Source organism: Accipiter gentilis, chromosome 21, assembly GCF_929443795.1.
Source record: "Accipiter gentilis chromosome 21, bAccGen1.1, whole genome shotgun sequence".
Lineage (NCBI taxonomy): Eukaryota > Metazoa > Chordata > Aves > Accipitriformes > Accipitridae > Astur > Astur gentilis.
The window spans coordinates 10,427,131-10,443,393 of NC_064900.1; the positions used below are offsets into that span (position 1 = coordinate 10,427,131).

The 16,263-nt window shown below is 39.8% G+C and overlaps 1 protein-coding gene across 2 annotated transcripts in view; it reads left to right on the top strand.

The window, feature by feature from the left end:
• ALCAM (activated leukocyte cell adhesion molecule) overlaps positions 1 to 16,263 on the top strand; it is a 124,763-nt gene that overhangs the window by 95,191 nt on the left and 13,309 nt on the right. For both annotated transcript variants that reach the window (XM_049824730.1, XM_049824731.1), the window contains exons 5-11: positions 331 to 418; positions 1,279 to 1,461; positions 5,947 to 6,074; positions 7,811 to 7,940; positions 14,235 to 14,347; positions 15,253 to 15,388; positions 15,464 to 15,601. In XM_049824730.1, coding sequence (XP_049680687.1) covers positions 331 to 418; positions 1,279 to 1,461; positions 5,947 to 6,074; positions 7,811 to 7,940; positions 14,235 to 14,347; positions 15,253 to 15,388; positions 15,464 to 15,601 — 916 coding nt within the window. The remainder of the gene's footprint in view (positions 1 to 330; positions 419 to 1,278; positions 1,462 to 5,946; positions 6,075 to 7,810; positions 7,941 to 14,234; positions 14,348 to 15,252; positions 15,389 to 15,463; positions 15,602 to 16,263) is intronic.

Sequence of the window (16,263 nt, forward strand, 5' to 3'; positions counted from 1 at the left end):
CGGAGATGGTGCGTGTGCCCGCGTGCACACCTGCCTGTGAGAGATCGTGGTCTATAGCCAGGCTGAGCGCAGAGCAGTTCCCTCGCCACCACTGTATTAGCCCTGCCTGATTCTGCCAACAGGGGCCATGCTGACCTTAGACCCACCACTGAACCCTCTTCCAAATTGTACCTAAGCCTCACTGATGGGATTTGTCCTGTTTAAGAAAAATGGTTGGGGATAAGCATTTGAACTTTCTGGAAATTTTTACCCAAAGCAGCATAAGCGAAAGTAGAAATGTATTAAAACATAGTGGAGAAAACCGACGACTGATTCCTATTTGTTTTGCAGCTTGGGGAGTGCGTTGCAAGAGAGAGTTATCCTGCAGGCAATGTTACGTGGTACAAAAACGGGAAAGTTTTGCAGCCTGTGGAAGAAGGTATGTTTCAGTACTGGCCAATGTCCCTGAATCCACAGACAATGTATGCATGAAGAACTGTGTTGAGAAGAGTTGCTCTACTTTAGCCTAATGTATTGTTCCTTTGAATAAAACTACTCACATGGAAGATGAAACTAGAAGGAAACTTCTAGGCCTTTCAAAGCACCCAAGCTATGCCATATAATCTCTCTTTTTTCAGCTCCAGCTTTAAAACCACATCAGGGGGAGGGAGGGTTGCCTTTGTTAATGCTCTTGCAAAGCTAGTCTTGAGCCTATGTAGCTGGTTGAAACCTGTATATAATTTCCAACTTCTTATAAGGTATTAACTGTCTCAGTTTCACACCTGTCCAGTATTGTGTTTTGGACCATGTAGATCATCATCCTTATAGACGTATTCATTTTCCAGGATTTTTAAGAACAACAATTTTCAACCCCCTCCCCTTTCAACTTTGATTTTGACAGGCTGATCAGACCACAATATTTTACCTTCCATAAAATACAGAATGCTTACAAAATTAAGTTATAAATATGATCCTAAAAATTGTTTTTGCCAGCATTTTTTAGGCCTTCTGTCTTACAAATTAAGCTGAGAGTTTTATTAAAAAACCCACCAGCTTGCAATTACTTTTTTGTTTTGATTTAATTTAAAATGTACAGTATGTTAGGAGTATGATGTTGATAAAACATTCCTGGTATATGTTAGTGGCGATACTAGAGGAAAACGGTACAGTCTCTTGGGTAATTTTGTCAAGTTGCTTGCACGTTTGCAGCTTGATAGCAAATACAGAGCAGGCAACAAAATGTAGGAAAAAGGTTGCAAATTCTGTCTGTGTGACACTGAAACAGTATTTCCATTTCAGTTGTGGTCATAAATTTGCAAAAGATTGTGGACAAATCAACTGGACTCTTCACCATGAGATCATCTCTTCAGTACATGCCAACAAAGGAAGATGCAAATGCCAAGTTTTCTTGCGTTGTGACATATTATGGACCATCGGGCCAGAAAACAATACAGTCTGAACCAGTTGTCTTTGATGTTCACTGTAAGTTATTAAAAAGCATCTATTGCTATATGAAGACTACCTCAGGGCAGGGGGGGTTGCAAAATCAGAGACAGTTTACAAAATTACAGAGACATTGCTGCTTGGCTGTTGAGATGGTTTCTTCAAAGCTGATTTGCAGCAAGAAGGTCCAAGTACATTGCCTGTGTAATTTTTACTTATCTTCAGATTTACCTGAGATTTCTTTCTAACAGTAGAATACCGAATATCAAGATTGTGTTGACAAGAGGAAAGTGGTAGCCGCAAAAAGTTTCAGTGAAATGGGGTTTTCAGAACTTCTATTAGAGTGGTTGATTAGTGACTCTGTGCCCACTGTAATATGCAATAAATACACAATACAGTTTTCAGTATGCTCAAATGTTACTCATTTCTGCAGAGTCAGCACCAAACAGCTAATGCTGGCAGACTACCTTGCACAAAATGCTGTAGCTTCTCTACAGCTGTAAAATGCTGATTTTTACATTTAAAATGTATCATTTGAATATTGGTAGACTTTTCAGTAGAGAATTTGTGTAAATAATTACTTCCAGCTGGCCTAACTCCTAAAGCAACTTCGTTACTGTATTACTGGCCAATGTGGAAATCATAATTCTCCTTTGAATAAACAAAACACGCTGTTGGAAGGAAAGGTTAGAGGGGGTAGTAGCAGTTAGAGAGGGGGGAAGAGGTATTTCAAAGTGTTGGAAAATGACACTTCTGAAGCACTGTAGAAGGAAGCAGGTCGTAGCAGAACGTAGAGGAACAGGAGATATGCAATATGTCCAGTCAAGTGTTACCTTTCTGCATGCTTCAGCTTATGAAAGAAAAGGCCCTGCTTTGGGAATGATGGGGTCTAAGAATGGAGTTCAGCATCTAATAGGGTCTTAGTATACATTGTGTAACAGCTCTGTGATCCAGTTGAATACAAAGAAAATTAGTAAGGTGCTGGATTTCTCGAGCTAGCACGTGTGCTCTGTTGCCTTGAAAACGAAAGCCACAGGCTTGAAGTGGCAGGGTATGTTCTACCTAGATGATTAGTCCCTTCTTCCCAGGTAAAGTTTGTTGAGCTGCAGAGTAGGGGATCAGTTTTGACCTTGGTCAAATCAAATCAAACCTTGGAGCAGCTGCTCCTTGGTTTCACCTGGAGAAGCTGGAGTAAATTAAGGCCTTCTTTTCACCAGCTGTTTCTCCAGAATGACAACCAGCAGAACTAATGGAGAAGAAAACCTCTGGGACAGCAACCATTATCCTTGGAAATTACATAGAGATTTCAAGCCTGCAGACACCTATCCCATCACTTTAAAGCTAGAGGGTTTTTTTATTTTTTGGTTTTGCTTTAAAGTTGGATACCAAATTTCACTGTTGTTTTTTTCTGTCATCTGTGGAGCCCCATGACCGTGAATAACTTCTCCTGTGTATGGCAGATGTTCACAGGGAAGAAACGTAATGACCAGAAAGCACTTGGTGCTAATACTTGCCAAGAAACGCTTTGCTGTCCTCATTTCCCCAGCACTTCCATGCATTAGGCTACTTCACCTCTTGAGGATGAGGCTTTTGCAGATTTCTGTGATGCACGTACTATGTGCATTTGCAATTAAGGACTACCCAATGTGAAGGGAAGAGGCTGCACAGCACTGCAGAATAGTCATTGCGCCAGATATCACGTGCACTCCGTATTAAAGATTGAATGTTTACTAGACTAGCTCGTAGAATCCTGGTCTAGTAACACACAATTTAATTAAGACAGTTCTTCTCCAGAGATGGGCAGTATCACTGTGCTGCTAATTAGCCAACAGTGGGAGGCCGGCACACCCTTCAATACTGCAGAGGCCTCGAGTACGAACTTTGGCTTTAGCGTGTGGGGTTACCCAATTTCCCTTCTGAGTATTTTCAATTTTTGTAACTTCAATTCCTTACTCTGCTCAAATGCATCTCCAAATGAATTTCTGAAAGTCTTTATCAATAGATGTCCAAAGCTTCAACAGATGAATTTCATGACTGATGTTTGTTGATGATAATGTCTGATTTGTTTTTGGTTTTTAATTTAGTTCAGTGTTCCTAATTAGTTTCTTTCTCAATAAATGTGTTTTTTTAATGAGTCAAATGTAATGCACATGAAGAATAATGGCAGACTCCAACTCTACGAAATTGAAGTCTTTCGGCCTTTTTTTTCAGATTGACTGTCAAAACTATCGTGTTTTGCATCTCTGAAGGAAGTAGAAAAAAATCATAAAGACGACCTTGTTCATTCCTTGCAACCCATTCATCATAAAGAAATGGGGAGCGCATGCTTAAAACTATGCTTACACAAGATTTTTTTGTTTGTTTGGGGGGGGGTTTTTTAGCTCTGGGTTAGTGCAGTCTCTAGTACTCTAGTACTCTAGTTTAATAGCTAGTTGACATCCTGGAAGCAGGCAGCCACTGTAACCTAGTATGAGAAGAAGAGTGAATTGGCTCCTGCCGAGTTGGGTGCTAGTTGGAATTGGATAACTTAGCTCAGCTAGCAGTAGTTATCAGCTCTGGTTTGCAGCTGTAGCAAGCAAGCTACCAAAAGTAACATGAGTAAATCAAGAGAACTCTTGGAGCTGGACAGTTAGACAGGATCTCAGATATCTAAATGACCTAGAGTCCAGTTATGTTGGGTACTGCTCAGCCTTAATCAATGTAAGAAGATAATGTTAGTGAGGCAGACTTTCCAATAATATTATTTTCCATAATAAGACAGACTTTGCGTCTGTCTTATTATGCGTAAACTTCTTTACATAACAGATTAGAGTCAAAGAAACTTTATACTCATGCTGCTTCCAGCATTGGTGTTTTCCTTGAAATTACGCAGTTGTGGCCATGGCATGTCTGGGATAGCAGCATTCATTTACTAAATAACTGCCTTTTGGTGCTGGCTCCCAGAATTTTGCTCTTGCAGAAAGCTGAATCTCGGGTTTACAGAAGCACAAGGTGGATGGGCCAAGCCAGGGCTATGTGCCACTGAGAGACAAGATATACCTTCACCAGGCTGCTCCTGTTTATTAGTGAAAGCAGGAGAGCTTTTCAGTCTGGGGACAAAACCTAAGCAATTCCAGGGTATATCTAGACATCCTTTATGCTAACTTTTTCACATTTGGTCACCTTCACATAAACTTGACAGAAGGAGAGACGAGTTTCTGCAGCAGGCTAACTCACCAGCCAGCCACTGAAACCGGTTTTTTTTTGGCCCAGCAGCTGCCAAGAGGCATGCATGATTCCTGGCCAGCTATTTCATCGCATCTGTGGTATTCCACACCAGCAGCGATGCTGGACTTCCTAAGCAGGCAAAGCTGTGCTTCAGCTGCGAAGGTACTGAGTTGGAAGCTGTTTGGATGTGGAAGGGAGCCGAGGCTGTTGCATCTGAAGGAGGGAGGATGCGGCTTGTTGAAGCTGGGTACCCCTCCTCCTATGAGGAGGAGTGAGACGCCGTGTTAGGGTTTTTGGTCATTGAGAGGCCACAGCAGAATGCAGCTCCTGTTACTGAGAAATCCTGTAGCAGAAGACAGAAATGATGAACGCCTTAAGGGTCGGAAGGGCTGTAGAGTGCACGCTTCACTAAACACACAAAATCAACTGTCAGGCAAGGGTTTCTCTGCCATGTAGATTTTTTTAGTGTCTAATAAGGTGCACTGTACTGTGTCTTAATGCAAGACTGGCATCTTTGGTGGAATTTTATTTATTCATTGAAATTAAAACAGTGAGAGTTATCTGCCCATGTTATTTCCTTTAATTTTGTTCATTTTACTTTGGTTTTGAAAAATTATATTTAGGCTTCTACTTAGAAAGAATAGCATCTATTAAAGTATACTCTGTCTTTGCCTTAAAAAAAAATTACCAAAGTAAAGTGTAAGTTATAGTTCAACTTCACTAAACATGACAGAAGTATGTTACATTTACAGTTCTGTTGACTATGTTAAGGGTCCTATTATGTTCACCAAATTCATCTTTCTGAAAGCCTGTAGTGATCAGCATATAGAATAGGCTGAACATAGTCACTTAGTTCATATTTCTTTCTTTTTAATGCAAGAAGGCTATTATTTAGTACTAATGCAAGGCGTTGAGTGCTTCAGTTGTTTTTCTGATTGCTGCAGTCCTCCGAACAGTGAGCTTCACAGAGAACAAGTTAATCTCTCATAATGAAATCACACCATGAAACTGTTCATACTGATCAGGGTTTTTTTCTTTTAAGCACATAACATGGTTGTAATCATTGCTGTTTCAGTTACAGGGGTTTTTGTGAAGAAAAATGAATTTTATATCATCTGGCTTCTTTGCACTTACTTCATCGGCAAAAATACAGAATGTGAGATTAATTTCAGTTCTTTTATAAAAAGATCTACACAAGCGAGTACCTTCACCTGCTTGATGATAAAATAGCATACTCTTCGGCCATGAATATCATATGCATAGTGTTACTGTGTGTCTTTCTGCAGAAGCTGTTAAATGTGTACATTATTTTCACAGATCCAACAGAGAAGGTGACTATTCAAGTGCTGTCACAAAGTAGTACCATTAAAGAAGGCGATAACATCACTCTGAAGTGCTCAGGAAATGGCAACCCTCCTCCACAGGAGTTCCTGTTTTACATTCCAGTAAGTCCTGCCTCACTGTCACTGTGTAGTGAAATATTCTGTATCATCCCTTCCTACAGACATTGCTACATGTCAGTGTAGACGTGATTTTATAACGAATGAAGGAAGGAATCCAATGCGACTAAAACTGAAGATAGACATCAGCCATTACATCAGACTCTGAGGACACCTCACCTGAGTTGGCAAAATATTTTGAAAAACCTCTCATTCCCCCCACCCCACCCGAAGTCTTTTGGGGTTTGGACCTACTAAAAATTGCCAGGCTTCATTTCTCATCATCAGATATTTTGATAAGAAGATGAGAAGCAGTTTTGACTAAAGCAGTTTAGCATCTTGAATAAAACCATCTCATCTGTTGTCATAACAGACAAAGATCCAGCAGTGAAAGTACAGGAAATTAATTCAGCTATTTTTTGGACTTTCACAGATGAATCTTTGTGCAATTTCTTTTCTTTAGTTAATTAATTAATTGTTTGGTGGCATAACAACATAAAAAAGAACAAGTGTGACAGCACAGGAGAAAGTGTAGAACAAATCTGTCAAATGCATAAGATGCAGTTTGAGAAAAATAAAGGCTTTGGTACCATTAATCTTCTTAGTATTGGTGAAATCCACAGGCAGATGTGGCTTTATATTCTAAGATTCCTAGTCCTGCTTCCCATGTCCTGCTTCTCTCTCCTATTTTATATCCCTTTTTTTGTTCCTACTGCAGTAGTGAGCAGAGCTGATCTTGAAAGCATGCCACTGCTTTTGGCCTCTCTCAGGTATTTCAAAAACTGCATGTTGCCCTTTGAACATAATCCTCATCTATTTTGGACTCCTGGCATCTTTGAATTGCTGAAGAGCAGCAAGGGAAACCAGGAGCTGAAGTCCTCTTATCTCAGAATAGCCATTTAGATTCAGTGAGTCATCCTAGGAACTCACTATAAGCCAGGGAGAAAGTGTATGGTATCTCTCCTTGCTCCACTATCAGAGTGAGCGAGCTAAACACCCAAGTTTGCCTTATCTTCAGTCTCCCTGATACTAGTCCTTCCTCTCAAGGAGAGCTGGAATTGGTGATTTCTTTGCAAGACTCATGGGTATCATAAATCTCTTTCTGGATTCAGAGATACAAGTAAGGGTTTCATTCTGCGCTTGTTTCAAAGTTGATCTAAGTCAGTCAGTTGTAATCGGGGAAACTGGGGAACTGGACAGCCAGAAAGCCACACTTGCTGGCTAATTCAAAACACCAGTTTCTGTAGATAACTGCATATAAGGTAGTGTATGCCCTAACAGGCTCCATACCATGATGTGGCTAGAGCAAGGTTTGCTTGTGCTGTTTAAAAACGTGTAATGCAGTACGCTTTATTTCATGATTTCTCCTAAACTGAATATGTTATTTCAGATACAGATTTAGAAACAATTTGTTTTGCTGTTGTGATTTCTGCAACACTCTTATTCATAGACAGTTTCAGTCTTTTGTTTTCTCCCCTTTTTCTTTCTGCTAAACTTTCAAATTTTGTATTTTAATGTCCTGTTTAAATAAGTTAGTCATTCAATTAAAAAAGAGTAAGCTCTTTTAAAACTACGGTGTCATGCAGGAAATTAGTATTATTACTAGGTAACTACACTTCAGTGATGCTGTGTCTATACTTATTTTGGAGTATTTTACCATCCTTATAATAAAAAAATCCGCAACAAAAATTGATTTCCTTAGCAGGCCCATACACAATAAGTGTTTTGTTTTCCATCCACAGGGAGAAACTGAAGGTATAAGAAGTTTAGACACTTATGTAATGACAGATGTGAGACGAAATGCAACAGGAGAATACAAGTGCTCTCTGACTGACAAAAGCATGATGGACTCGACCACCATCACTGTGCACTGTAAGTCATTGTATTTCGTACTGCTAGTTAGGATACAATCCTATCTTGGACCTTCTGGGCTGGTCTCTCTCTGCTTTACGTAGGTAGATTAGTCCAGTTAACCTACAGGAGAACTGAATGATGTGGTTGGTTTGAAGTAGTGTCAGGTCATTTTTATTTTTTCTAATGTATTTCTGTTTGAAAACCTTAACTTTCTCAATACATTGGCTTAGATACAGATTCACTTCGTGTAACCTTTGTATAGTATATGATATTGTTGCACTGTCACATATAGTGAAAATTCTGGTATTTTCTGTTTCACTCGTGAACATACATACGGCAAATTATTCTGCTCTAGCTGTGCCTTAGAATGTACTCAAACACACAAGCTAGCCCACACTGGTATCACTGAAGGTCATTCTTCATAGTCAAATTCACATTAGTCTGTTATCTTTTCATCTTATCTTAATGAGGTTAACGTGTGAGGAGTCTAGAGATGAGACTTGGCAATTCATTATGTTCACATAGGACAAGTTGCTTTTTTCACTTTTCCTAGAATCATGAGAGCTAGAGAGCTCAGTAAAGTTTCTTTAGCTGGATACTAGAGTATTTACTCACACTTTATCAGCACCACTTTAAAAGCAGCCATTGAACTGGTTGAACCATTGAAGCAATGGCTGCTTTTCAATGGTTGCTTTTAATCACTTTATGTGAGAAAACAAGAGCAGGAACTCTTTTCAAACTTTGCTGTTCTATCACAGGCTGTGAAATGAGACTCAGGCCAATGGTACTAGGTTTCCCCTAAAAATACCGATGGTCTGTAGTCTTCCCAGTAGCATAAATACCTCTAATAGTTTACAGGTTCAGAGGGGCATGATGGATAATGAAGTTTAAAGTAGTTATACTTTACATAAAAAGAAACTTCATGTTTGTATACTTGGTTTTGATTTTTTTTTTTTCTTGGAAGAGGTACAATGCATGCAGAATATATCTGTACATGAATAACTACACTATTTCTTTTAATGAATATTTTGCATTTAGTAAGGTCATCTGCTGTTTTCCTACCCACCCCTTCTCTTTGTCAAGAGTCAGGGTACGTAAGATCTGGAGAGAGCTCTGTACTACTGCCGCTAGCTGCCCAATATAAAGGTAGTTTGCTGTGGTAAAACTGACCGTTCTATTTTACTCCAAGTGGATTGCATGTCTACTTCTACTTCGATAAATAGTTACTCTAAAGAATGGCTTCCTCAGCTCCAAGTTATTTATAACAAGCCAGTTTTCCTTTCTCTGCTATTTTGTCTGCGTGTCAGAAGAGCTTTACTACATGAGAAAAGCACATATTTTCTTGACAGAAGTCTTTCCAGTGTTGGCAGCTAGCACAGCTATTCAGAACTCATAGGTACAATCTAGTACCCTACTGCTTTGCTTCACTTAGGGTTTGTTTTGTTTTGTTTTGTTTTTCTTAAAAACCTGTATCTGCAATAAAGCCTTTGCTTAAGTGAGGCACAGTGGCCCGGAGGAGTTCTGTAATTCCTGAATGCCCAGACCGTACCCTGTCTTTAAGCTACTTTGGTGTCTTGCCTTATGCTGGTCTAAAGCCTCTCTGCAGCATGTTTTCTTGTGAGGAGAACTCCTCTGAAAAAGTCATGAAACTTGTAGATGCTTTATAAAAACGTCCTTCATCTTTCAATTGCTTCCGTTATGTTAATTTTCCAGCATAACTCAGTAATTTGTACTGCTTTCTCCTTCTAATGCACTTATATATTTTTGGTGTTAGATCTTCAGATTTTTTAATGTCTCCATGATGTTTTTTGTCCTCAAATAATACTTGTTAAAGCCTATCAAATTCTACTTTTTCTCCCTCTTTTGGTTTATTGCTTATCTTTTCACATATGGATGAATATTCCTCTCTATGCTGTTACACTGAAAAAGCCTTCATTCCTAGTTATGGCTTTTCGTTTCCTCACATCTGATCTTGGTGCTTTAGATTTTTTTATTTTCACTTCAAACAAACAAACAAAAACAAAAAAACCAGGCAATATAATAATAAATCTGTGAAACTATTTATAGTAATTTGTTACTTTTCAACTGTAGTGCTTTTTCCCAAACAGATTTTATTGAGCATTGTAATTACACTGGTTCCTTTCAGTGTCTAGGTAGGGAAAGCTTCTTGCTGGTATGAAAATACATTAGCATGTTATACCCCTTAAATATTTTTGTAGCAAAATATTCTGGCTCAATACCAAGCTCTTTTTTTCCAAGATGAATGTAAACTATGAGATTCACTGAAAGCTGAAAATTGACATTAAAGCATCCGAGTTACCCATAAAGTTTAGGGAAATAGTTTATTTATAAAGCAAATTGAGGGGGGGAGAAAGAGTCCCTTCCTTACCGACAGAACGTAAGGGCCAAACTGGACAACCTGAGCTCTTGCCCCTCACAGCAGGTGCGGGATCTGTGCAGCAAGGTCCTAGTTTAAAGTCCAGCAGAACTGAGCGCTTGCGGTTGGCGCGAGTTGTCCCTCAACAGAGGGAGCAACAGAACAGGATTTGTGTTGCGCGCTCGGTTTTTTTCACACTACGTTGTTAATTTTTCGCCAGCTCTGTTCCTTGAGTGAGTTTGCCCAGGATCAGATGAGCAAAACTGGCAGAGGCTAGGAAGGAAAAAGAAGGGGGCTGGGGCAAAACTTGTTTGCGACCACTTACACGGCTATAGAAGTGCGCCCTGTGCGGGGCAGGGAAAGCACCTGGCAGTAGAGGACACGTGTACCTTCCCTCAGCTAGGAAGAAGCAGGTGACTGTTTCAGCCCACAGTCCCTAGAATTGTTTCTTCATGTAAAACTGTCGTGGTTTAACCCCGGCCAGCAACTAAGCACCACGCAGCCGCTCACTCACTCCCCCCCATCCAGTGGGATGGGGGAGGAAATCGGAAAAAAAGTAAAACTCCTGGGTTGAGATAAGAACGGTTTAACAGAACAGAAGAGAAGAAACTAATAATGATAATGATAACACTAATAAAATGACAACAGCACTAATAAAAGGATTGGAATGTACAAATGATGCGCAGGGCAATAGCTCACCACCTGCCGACCGACACCCAGCCAGACCCCGAGCCGCGATTCCCTGCCCCCCCACCCCCCTGCCCCCAATTCCCAGTTCCTAAACTAGATGGGACGTCCCATGGTATGGAATACACCGTTGGCCAGTTTGGGTCAGGTGCCCTGGCTCTGTCCTGTGCCAACTCCTTGTGCCCTGGCTGGGCATGAGAAGCTGAAAAAATCCTTGACTTTAGTCTAACCACTACTGAGCAACACCTGAAAACATCAGTGTGTTATCAACATTCTTCGCATGCTGAACTCAAAACATAGCACTGTACCAGCTACTAGGAAGACAGTTAACTCTGTCCCAGCTGAAACCAGGACAAAAACCCAGTATGGAGTAGGGCTGTGGAACTTCTTCTTAGTGATGCTTTGCTTTCTCCTAGAAAGCAGAACCTATTTCTGGGGAAATAGGTTTGCAAACCTTCCAGTAAATTAAAGGTTGTAGAAATTTAGCATTTGTGTTTCTCCATAGGTATTTTCTATAGTCTTTTCTTGTGCTACAGTCTCATTGGAAATACAGGTGAGATCACCTTTTGAATGTTGCATGGAAAAAATCTATTCTCAGTATACTAGGAGAAATTTCTGGTTGTCTGCTAGTATATTTGGGGAGTTCAGACTACAGGCAAATGCTGTGCATAGTTTTCCCAGTTGTAGCACAGTTTTCCATCGGAGACGTCCTTTAAATGCTGGGAGCCTCTCCTATATGTGCAATACTTTCAAAATGGAAATGTTTGCTCCAATCTTCCCCACATTAATTCCATACCTCTCTCACATGATGTGGCAATACACGCAGAATGCACTCGTAGTCTCTTCCCTGTGCCACTTGATATGCAAAGACAGCACTGAAATCAACACAAGACTTCAAGTGAGACCACATTAAGAGCTACCATATATTGAAAATGGTGCCTGATGAGAAGTTTGTTTATGAAGAACATTTCAAAGCCAAATGGGAAACGTATGGAAAATTCTTGCAACAAAGTTTTTCTTTCAGTGGCAAAGAAAATTAATTTTGACAGTCTTCCATATGCAAGAAATATTTTCTCCTCATACTTGATACTAAGGAGAGATGATTTACTAATGGAGGACATTAGTTGAAAGGTAAAAGTATCTACATCGCATTTCTTTGTGGGCCCTACAGATAAACTGGCAGAATATTAATCCAAATCAAATTGCTCTATGTAGAGTTTCTAGAGGGGATCCTATGTTAAACAGTAGCTTAATTCTGTACTTGCTTGTAAATCACCTTACAAATACTGCTCTGAGCTATGCAGTTCATCACTGTAAATTTTCCTGAGCTTCTACAGCAACCAAGACCACTGTGTGAGAGGGATTGTAGTCTCAGTTATACCACAAAAAGGGGGGAGGGCGCAGGCATGCTACCCTGGAGGAAGACTGGGTTGAAGGATTGCACTGGGCTCAGTGTCAGTCTTGTCTGAGATGAAGGCCAAAAATTTAATTAGTTTCTGCTTCCTGTGGCGTATGTGAGCGGAACCCCTCCTGTATGGTCTTCAGTGATGTCTTGGGTTTGAGGTGCTATCTTGCTTCAAAAACCACAAAAGGTTTAAGTACATGTTGCAAGAAAGTCACCCTGGGCGGGGGGGGGGGGGGGGGGGGGGAGGAAATAATTTAGCTTTTTCTTCAACCACCCCTCTGCCTTGGTAGTATGTGCTCAAGAGTAACAGAGCAAGAAGAAACACATCCCGTACACCATCCGAATCTCTATATAAATGCTCACTGGCTGAATCTTGTCCTTTTTATTTTTTTTTTTTTTTTTTTCTTGTGGAATCAATGGTAAGATCTGGAAAATCATGTTAGTTTGGCTGCATTTACTAGTTTGGGGAAGCAGGGGGAGAAATCCCCATAGGAATACAGAAACACAATGCCATTTTCCCTCTTCAGTAAGATCTTTGCTTTACTCATGCACAGATGAAAGTACAGTTCTTGTGACCTCTCGGACTAGGCATTAGATTCATAACACAGCCTAATAGTACAGGACAGACCCTGAAGTTTGGCCTTTAATTGCCGTGGTGTTCCCAGGGCAACCACTGAATGAAGCCAGTAGCTAAATTCACTGTTTTCCCTTTCCTCTACCAACTGTGATTTTTGCCTCCAGCTTTTTTTAAACTCTGCTTAAAAGCCAAAAGGATGTTTTGCAGTCCTCTTCCAGCAAGTACTATATTCATGATGAAATCACGCGTGCTTGCCATTTGAGAGTGTGTGTGCGCACACATCTGTGATAAGTCATTTGACCAGACAACTTGGCTTACAAGCAAGGCACTGAGAGAGGAAGCAACATAAAGGTTTAGCTTGGCAAACTCTGCTTTTTTTTCCAGTGTAGGATTTATTTTTTTTTATTTTTTTTTTTTTTAGAAGAAATCACTAGCCCGCCAAATCCATATACTAAGAAATTCTAGAGCAGTGTTTCCTGATCTTTCTTTTACTGGCTCTCACCTTGCCTTGCATCAAACACAGCTATCGCTGACTGCAATTTCCCCAGAGCTGAAACAGGTCAGGCAAAGCTTGGACTCAGAGTTACACAAAAAAGGCTTTTTAAGTTACAAATGTAAACAAATAAATCAAAGGGCCTCATGTGCGGCCCCCCTCAACCCTGTAATTCAGACTCCTCACCCTTCAGTCTGTATCATGTCTCTTGCACCCTGTATTTACCATCCTCATCCTCTCCAGATGCTGAGGATAAAAATCAACTTATCTTACCAGATTCGAGAAAGTTACCCTCCGATCCTCTTCTCCACGCTTACTTACTATTTAGGTTGATCTGTCCTCACCTGCATGAGTCCTCCCCTGAAGATAACATTTCTGCCTGGGCCGTAGCGAGCTACCCTCACAGCAGTCTGTGCTTCCCCTTTCAAGAGGCACATACCGCTATGTGAAATACTCCTTCAGCTTCTTGTACCTCCTCTGTCATTCTTTCAGCAGTACAAGGTGAAAAAAAAGTATCTATTTGTCTGGTGATTAGTGAGTTTTTGCTTTTCCTTTTAGCCTATAATTACAGCAAAAATGTGAATGTTCTGCAATGCCTATTTTAGAATAATTCTCTCTTCTCCCTCACTTTTAAAACTGACTTAGATTTTATTGAAGAAATGAAATCTTGAATTTAATGAGTGCAATTAGTCACATTTTCTTTCCTTGGTAAGCCTTTGAAATAGGCCAGGCTTTTCGAGATTAGCTTTTGACAAATGTTCTTTCTATCCCAGATTTGGATTTGCAGCTTACTCCTAGCGGAGAAGTCACAAAACAGATTGGAGAGGCCCTGCCTGTGTCGTGCACGATTTCTTCTAGTAGGAATGCAACTGTGTTTTGGATAAAGGTCAGTAATGCATCTACTTCACACTTCATTTGAGTGTTCACCTCTTCATATCACTGCTGCTACTTCAGAGTTTTGGAAGGAAGCCGTTCATTGGGCTTTTTAAAGAATATTGTTAAAATGGGTCTTACGCATATGGCTAAAATGAGAGCTACTGATTCAAATTGATGACTGAAAATCAATTACTGTAATTATTGGCTCAGTTTTCAGATGGAGAGCAGTAATGTTTACTGTAACACAAATACAACTTTTTTGAAATGGTCTATACAAGGCCCTTTGAGAATCAGGTTCCTCTAAGAAGGAAAGATCATTTGGAGGAATTTGGATTCATTATTAATTGTTTTCTCAGAGGCAAGCTCGGTCCTGGTTCCAATAAATGTAATAAAAGGGCAAAGCAGGTTGAGAGATTAGATGTTAGCAACTGATGGTCAGTGGCTGATGAAAAAGGTAGCTATCATAGATGGTCGGTTTAAATTAAACCCGTACTGCTGGAAAATAAAAACAATGATTACCTGATGGTTGTTTAGTAGCATATGTTGATTTCATAAGCCTGGCCTAGAGAAGAGTTGTCTGTGTCTCAAACGGTTTGTACCACTATTGGTTTTGGCCAGCCTGCTAGAAAAGCTCAGAACTAGTAATTGATCCCATCTATGCCCTTGAGTCGAAAGCAAAGTTGTTCAAGAAGGGAGGTGGCTTTTATAAATCCCCAGTAGTTTCCAATTTTCATGCTCTTAAGTTGCTGTCAGCTACTCAAATGTAGTTATTTATTAATGGGGGAACACTTTAAGAGTAAGGCTCTAATCTACCAAACCATGAGAAAAATTCTATTGATAGTAGTCACATTTGTAACTTAGAGGTTAATGTATTCTGAGTTAGAATTCACAGAGATTAACTCCTTACTTTATCAGGACAATACCCGAATGCAAACAAGTCCATCATTTTCAAGTCTTCAGTATCAAGATGCTGGAAACTACATCTGCGAAACTACTCTACAGGAGGTTGAAGGGTTAAAGAAAAGAAAGACGCTTAAACTTATTGTGGAAGGTAAGGGAGCAGGTAGCTATGATTATTAATCATCCTTTTCAAACAAAATGGTTTACTGTAATATTGTTCTTGCAGGAAAACCTCAAATCAAAATGACAAAGAAAACCAACACAAATAAAATGTCTAAAACCATTGTCTGCCATGTGGAAGGTTTCCCCAAACCAGCAGTGCAATGGACAGTTACTGGTAGTGGAAGCATCATAAATAAGGCAAGTATATTTCTTATTACTTTATTCACTAACAGATAGTACATAGGAGGTACAATTTAAAATCAAGGAACATTTTCCAGGTACTGAGACTGAAGAAACTAAGTGTATTTCGTTTATCGAAGAGAAGGTTAAGTGGTAGCTGTAGCTACGTGGTAGCTTCATGGATGATTTCTGATGATAAAGGCCTTTTAAGTAGAGCAGGTGATGGCAGGGAAGATCTGCTGGCTACAAGATGAAGCTGGAAAGCAAAAGAAAAGGTTACAAATGAAATATGCATTTTTAAGTGAAGGTACTTAGTTGTTTTAGCTGGATAATGTGGTGATTTTGCCATTGCATAAAGAATTTATAAATAATGATGGAACTATAGAACTTACTTACATTAGAAAGCAAATGGGTACTCGATATAGGCATTCACTGGGTGAAATGTAATGAAATGGGGCAAGTACGAGTCAGAAAATCCAGTCAATATAGTTCGTTATGGGCTTTGCGGGTTTTATCCTGATTTTTATCGTTGTTTTTGTATGGTTATACCTGTTCTTTCTCACTGGAAACAGAACCATAATGCAGTCATCCTTGGGGAGAAATAAAGAGTACCGATATACAGCAGGAAAAATACCTGGAAAATAAGCAAACTGAAGTATTTTCATATTGGTTACCAAATCACAT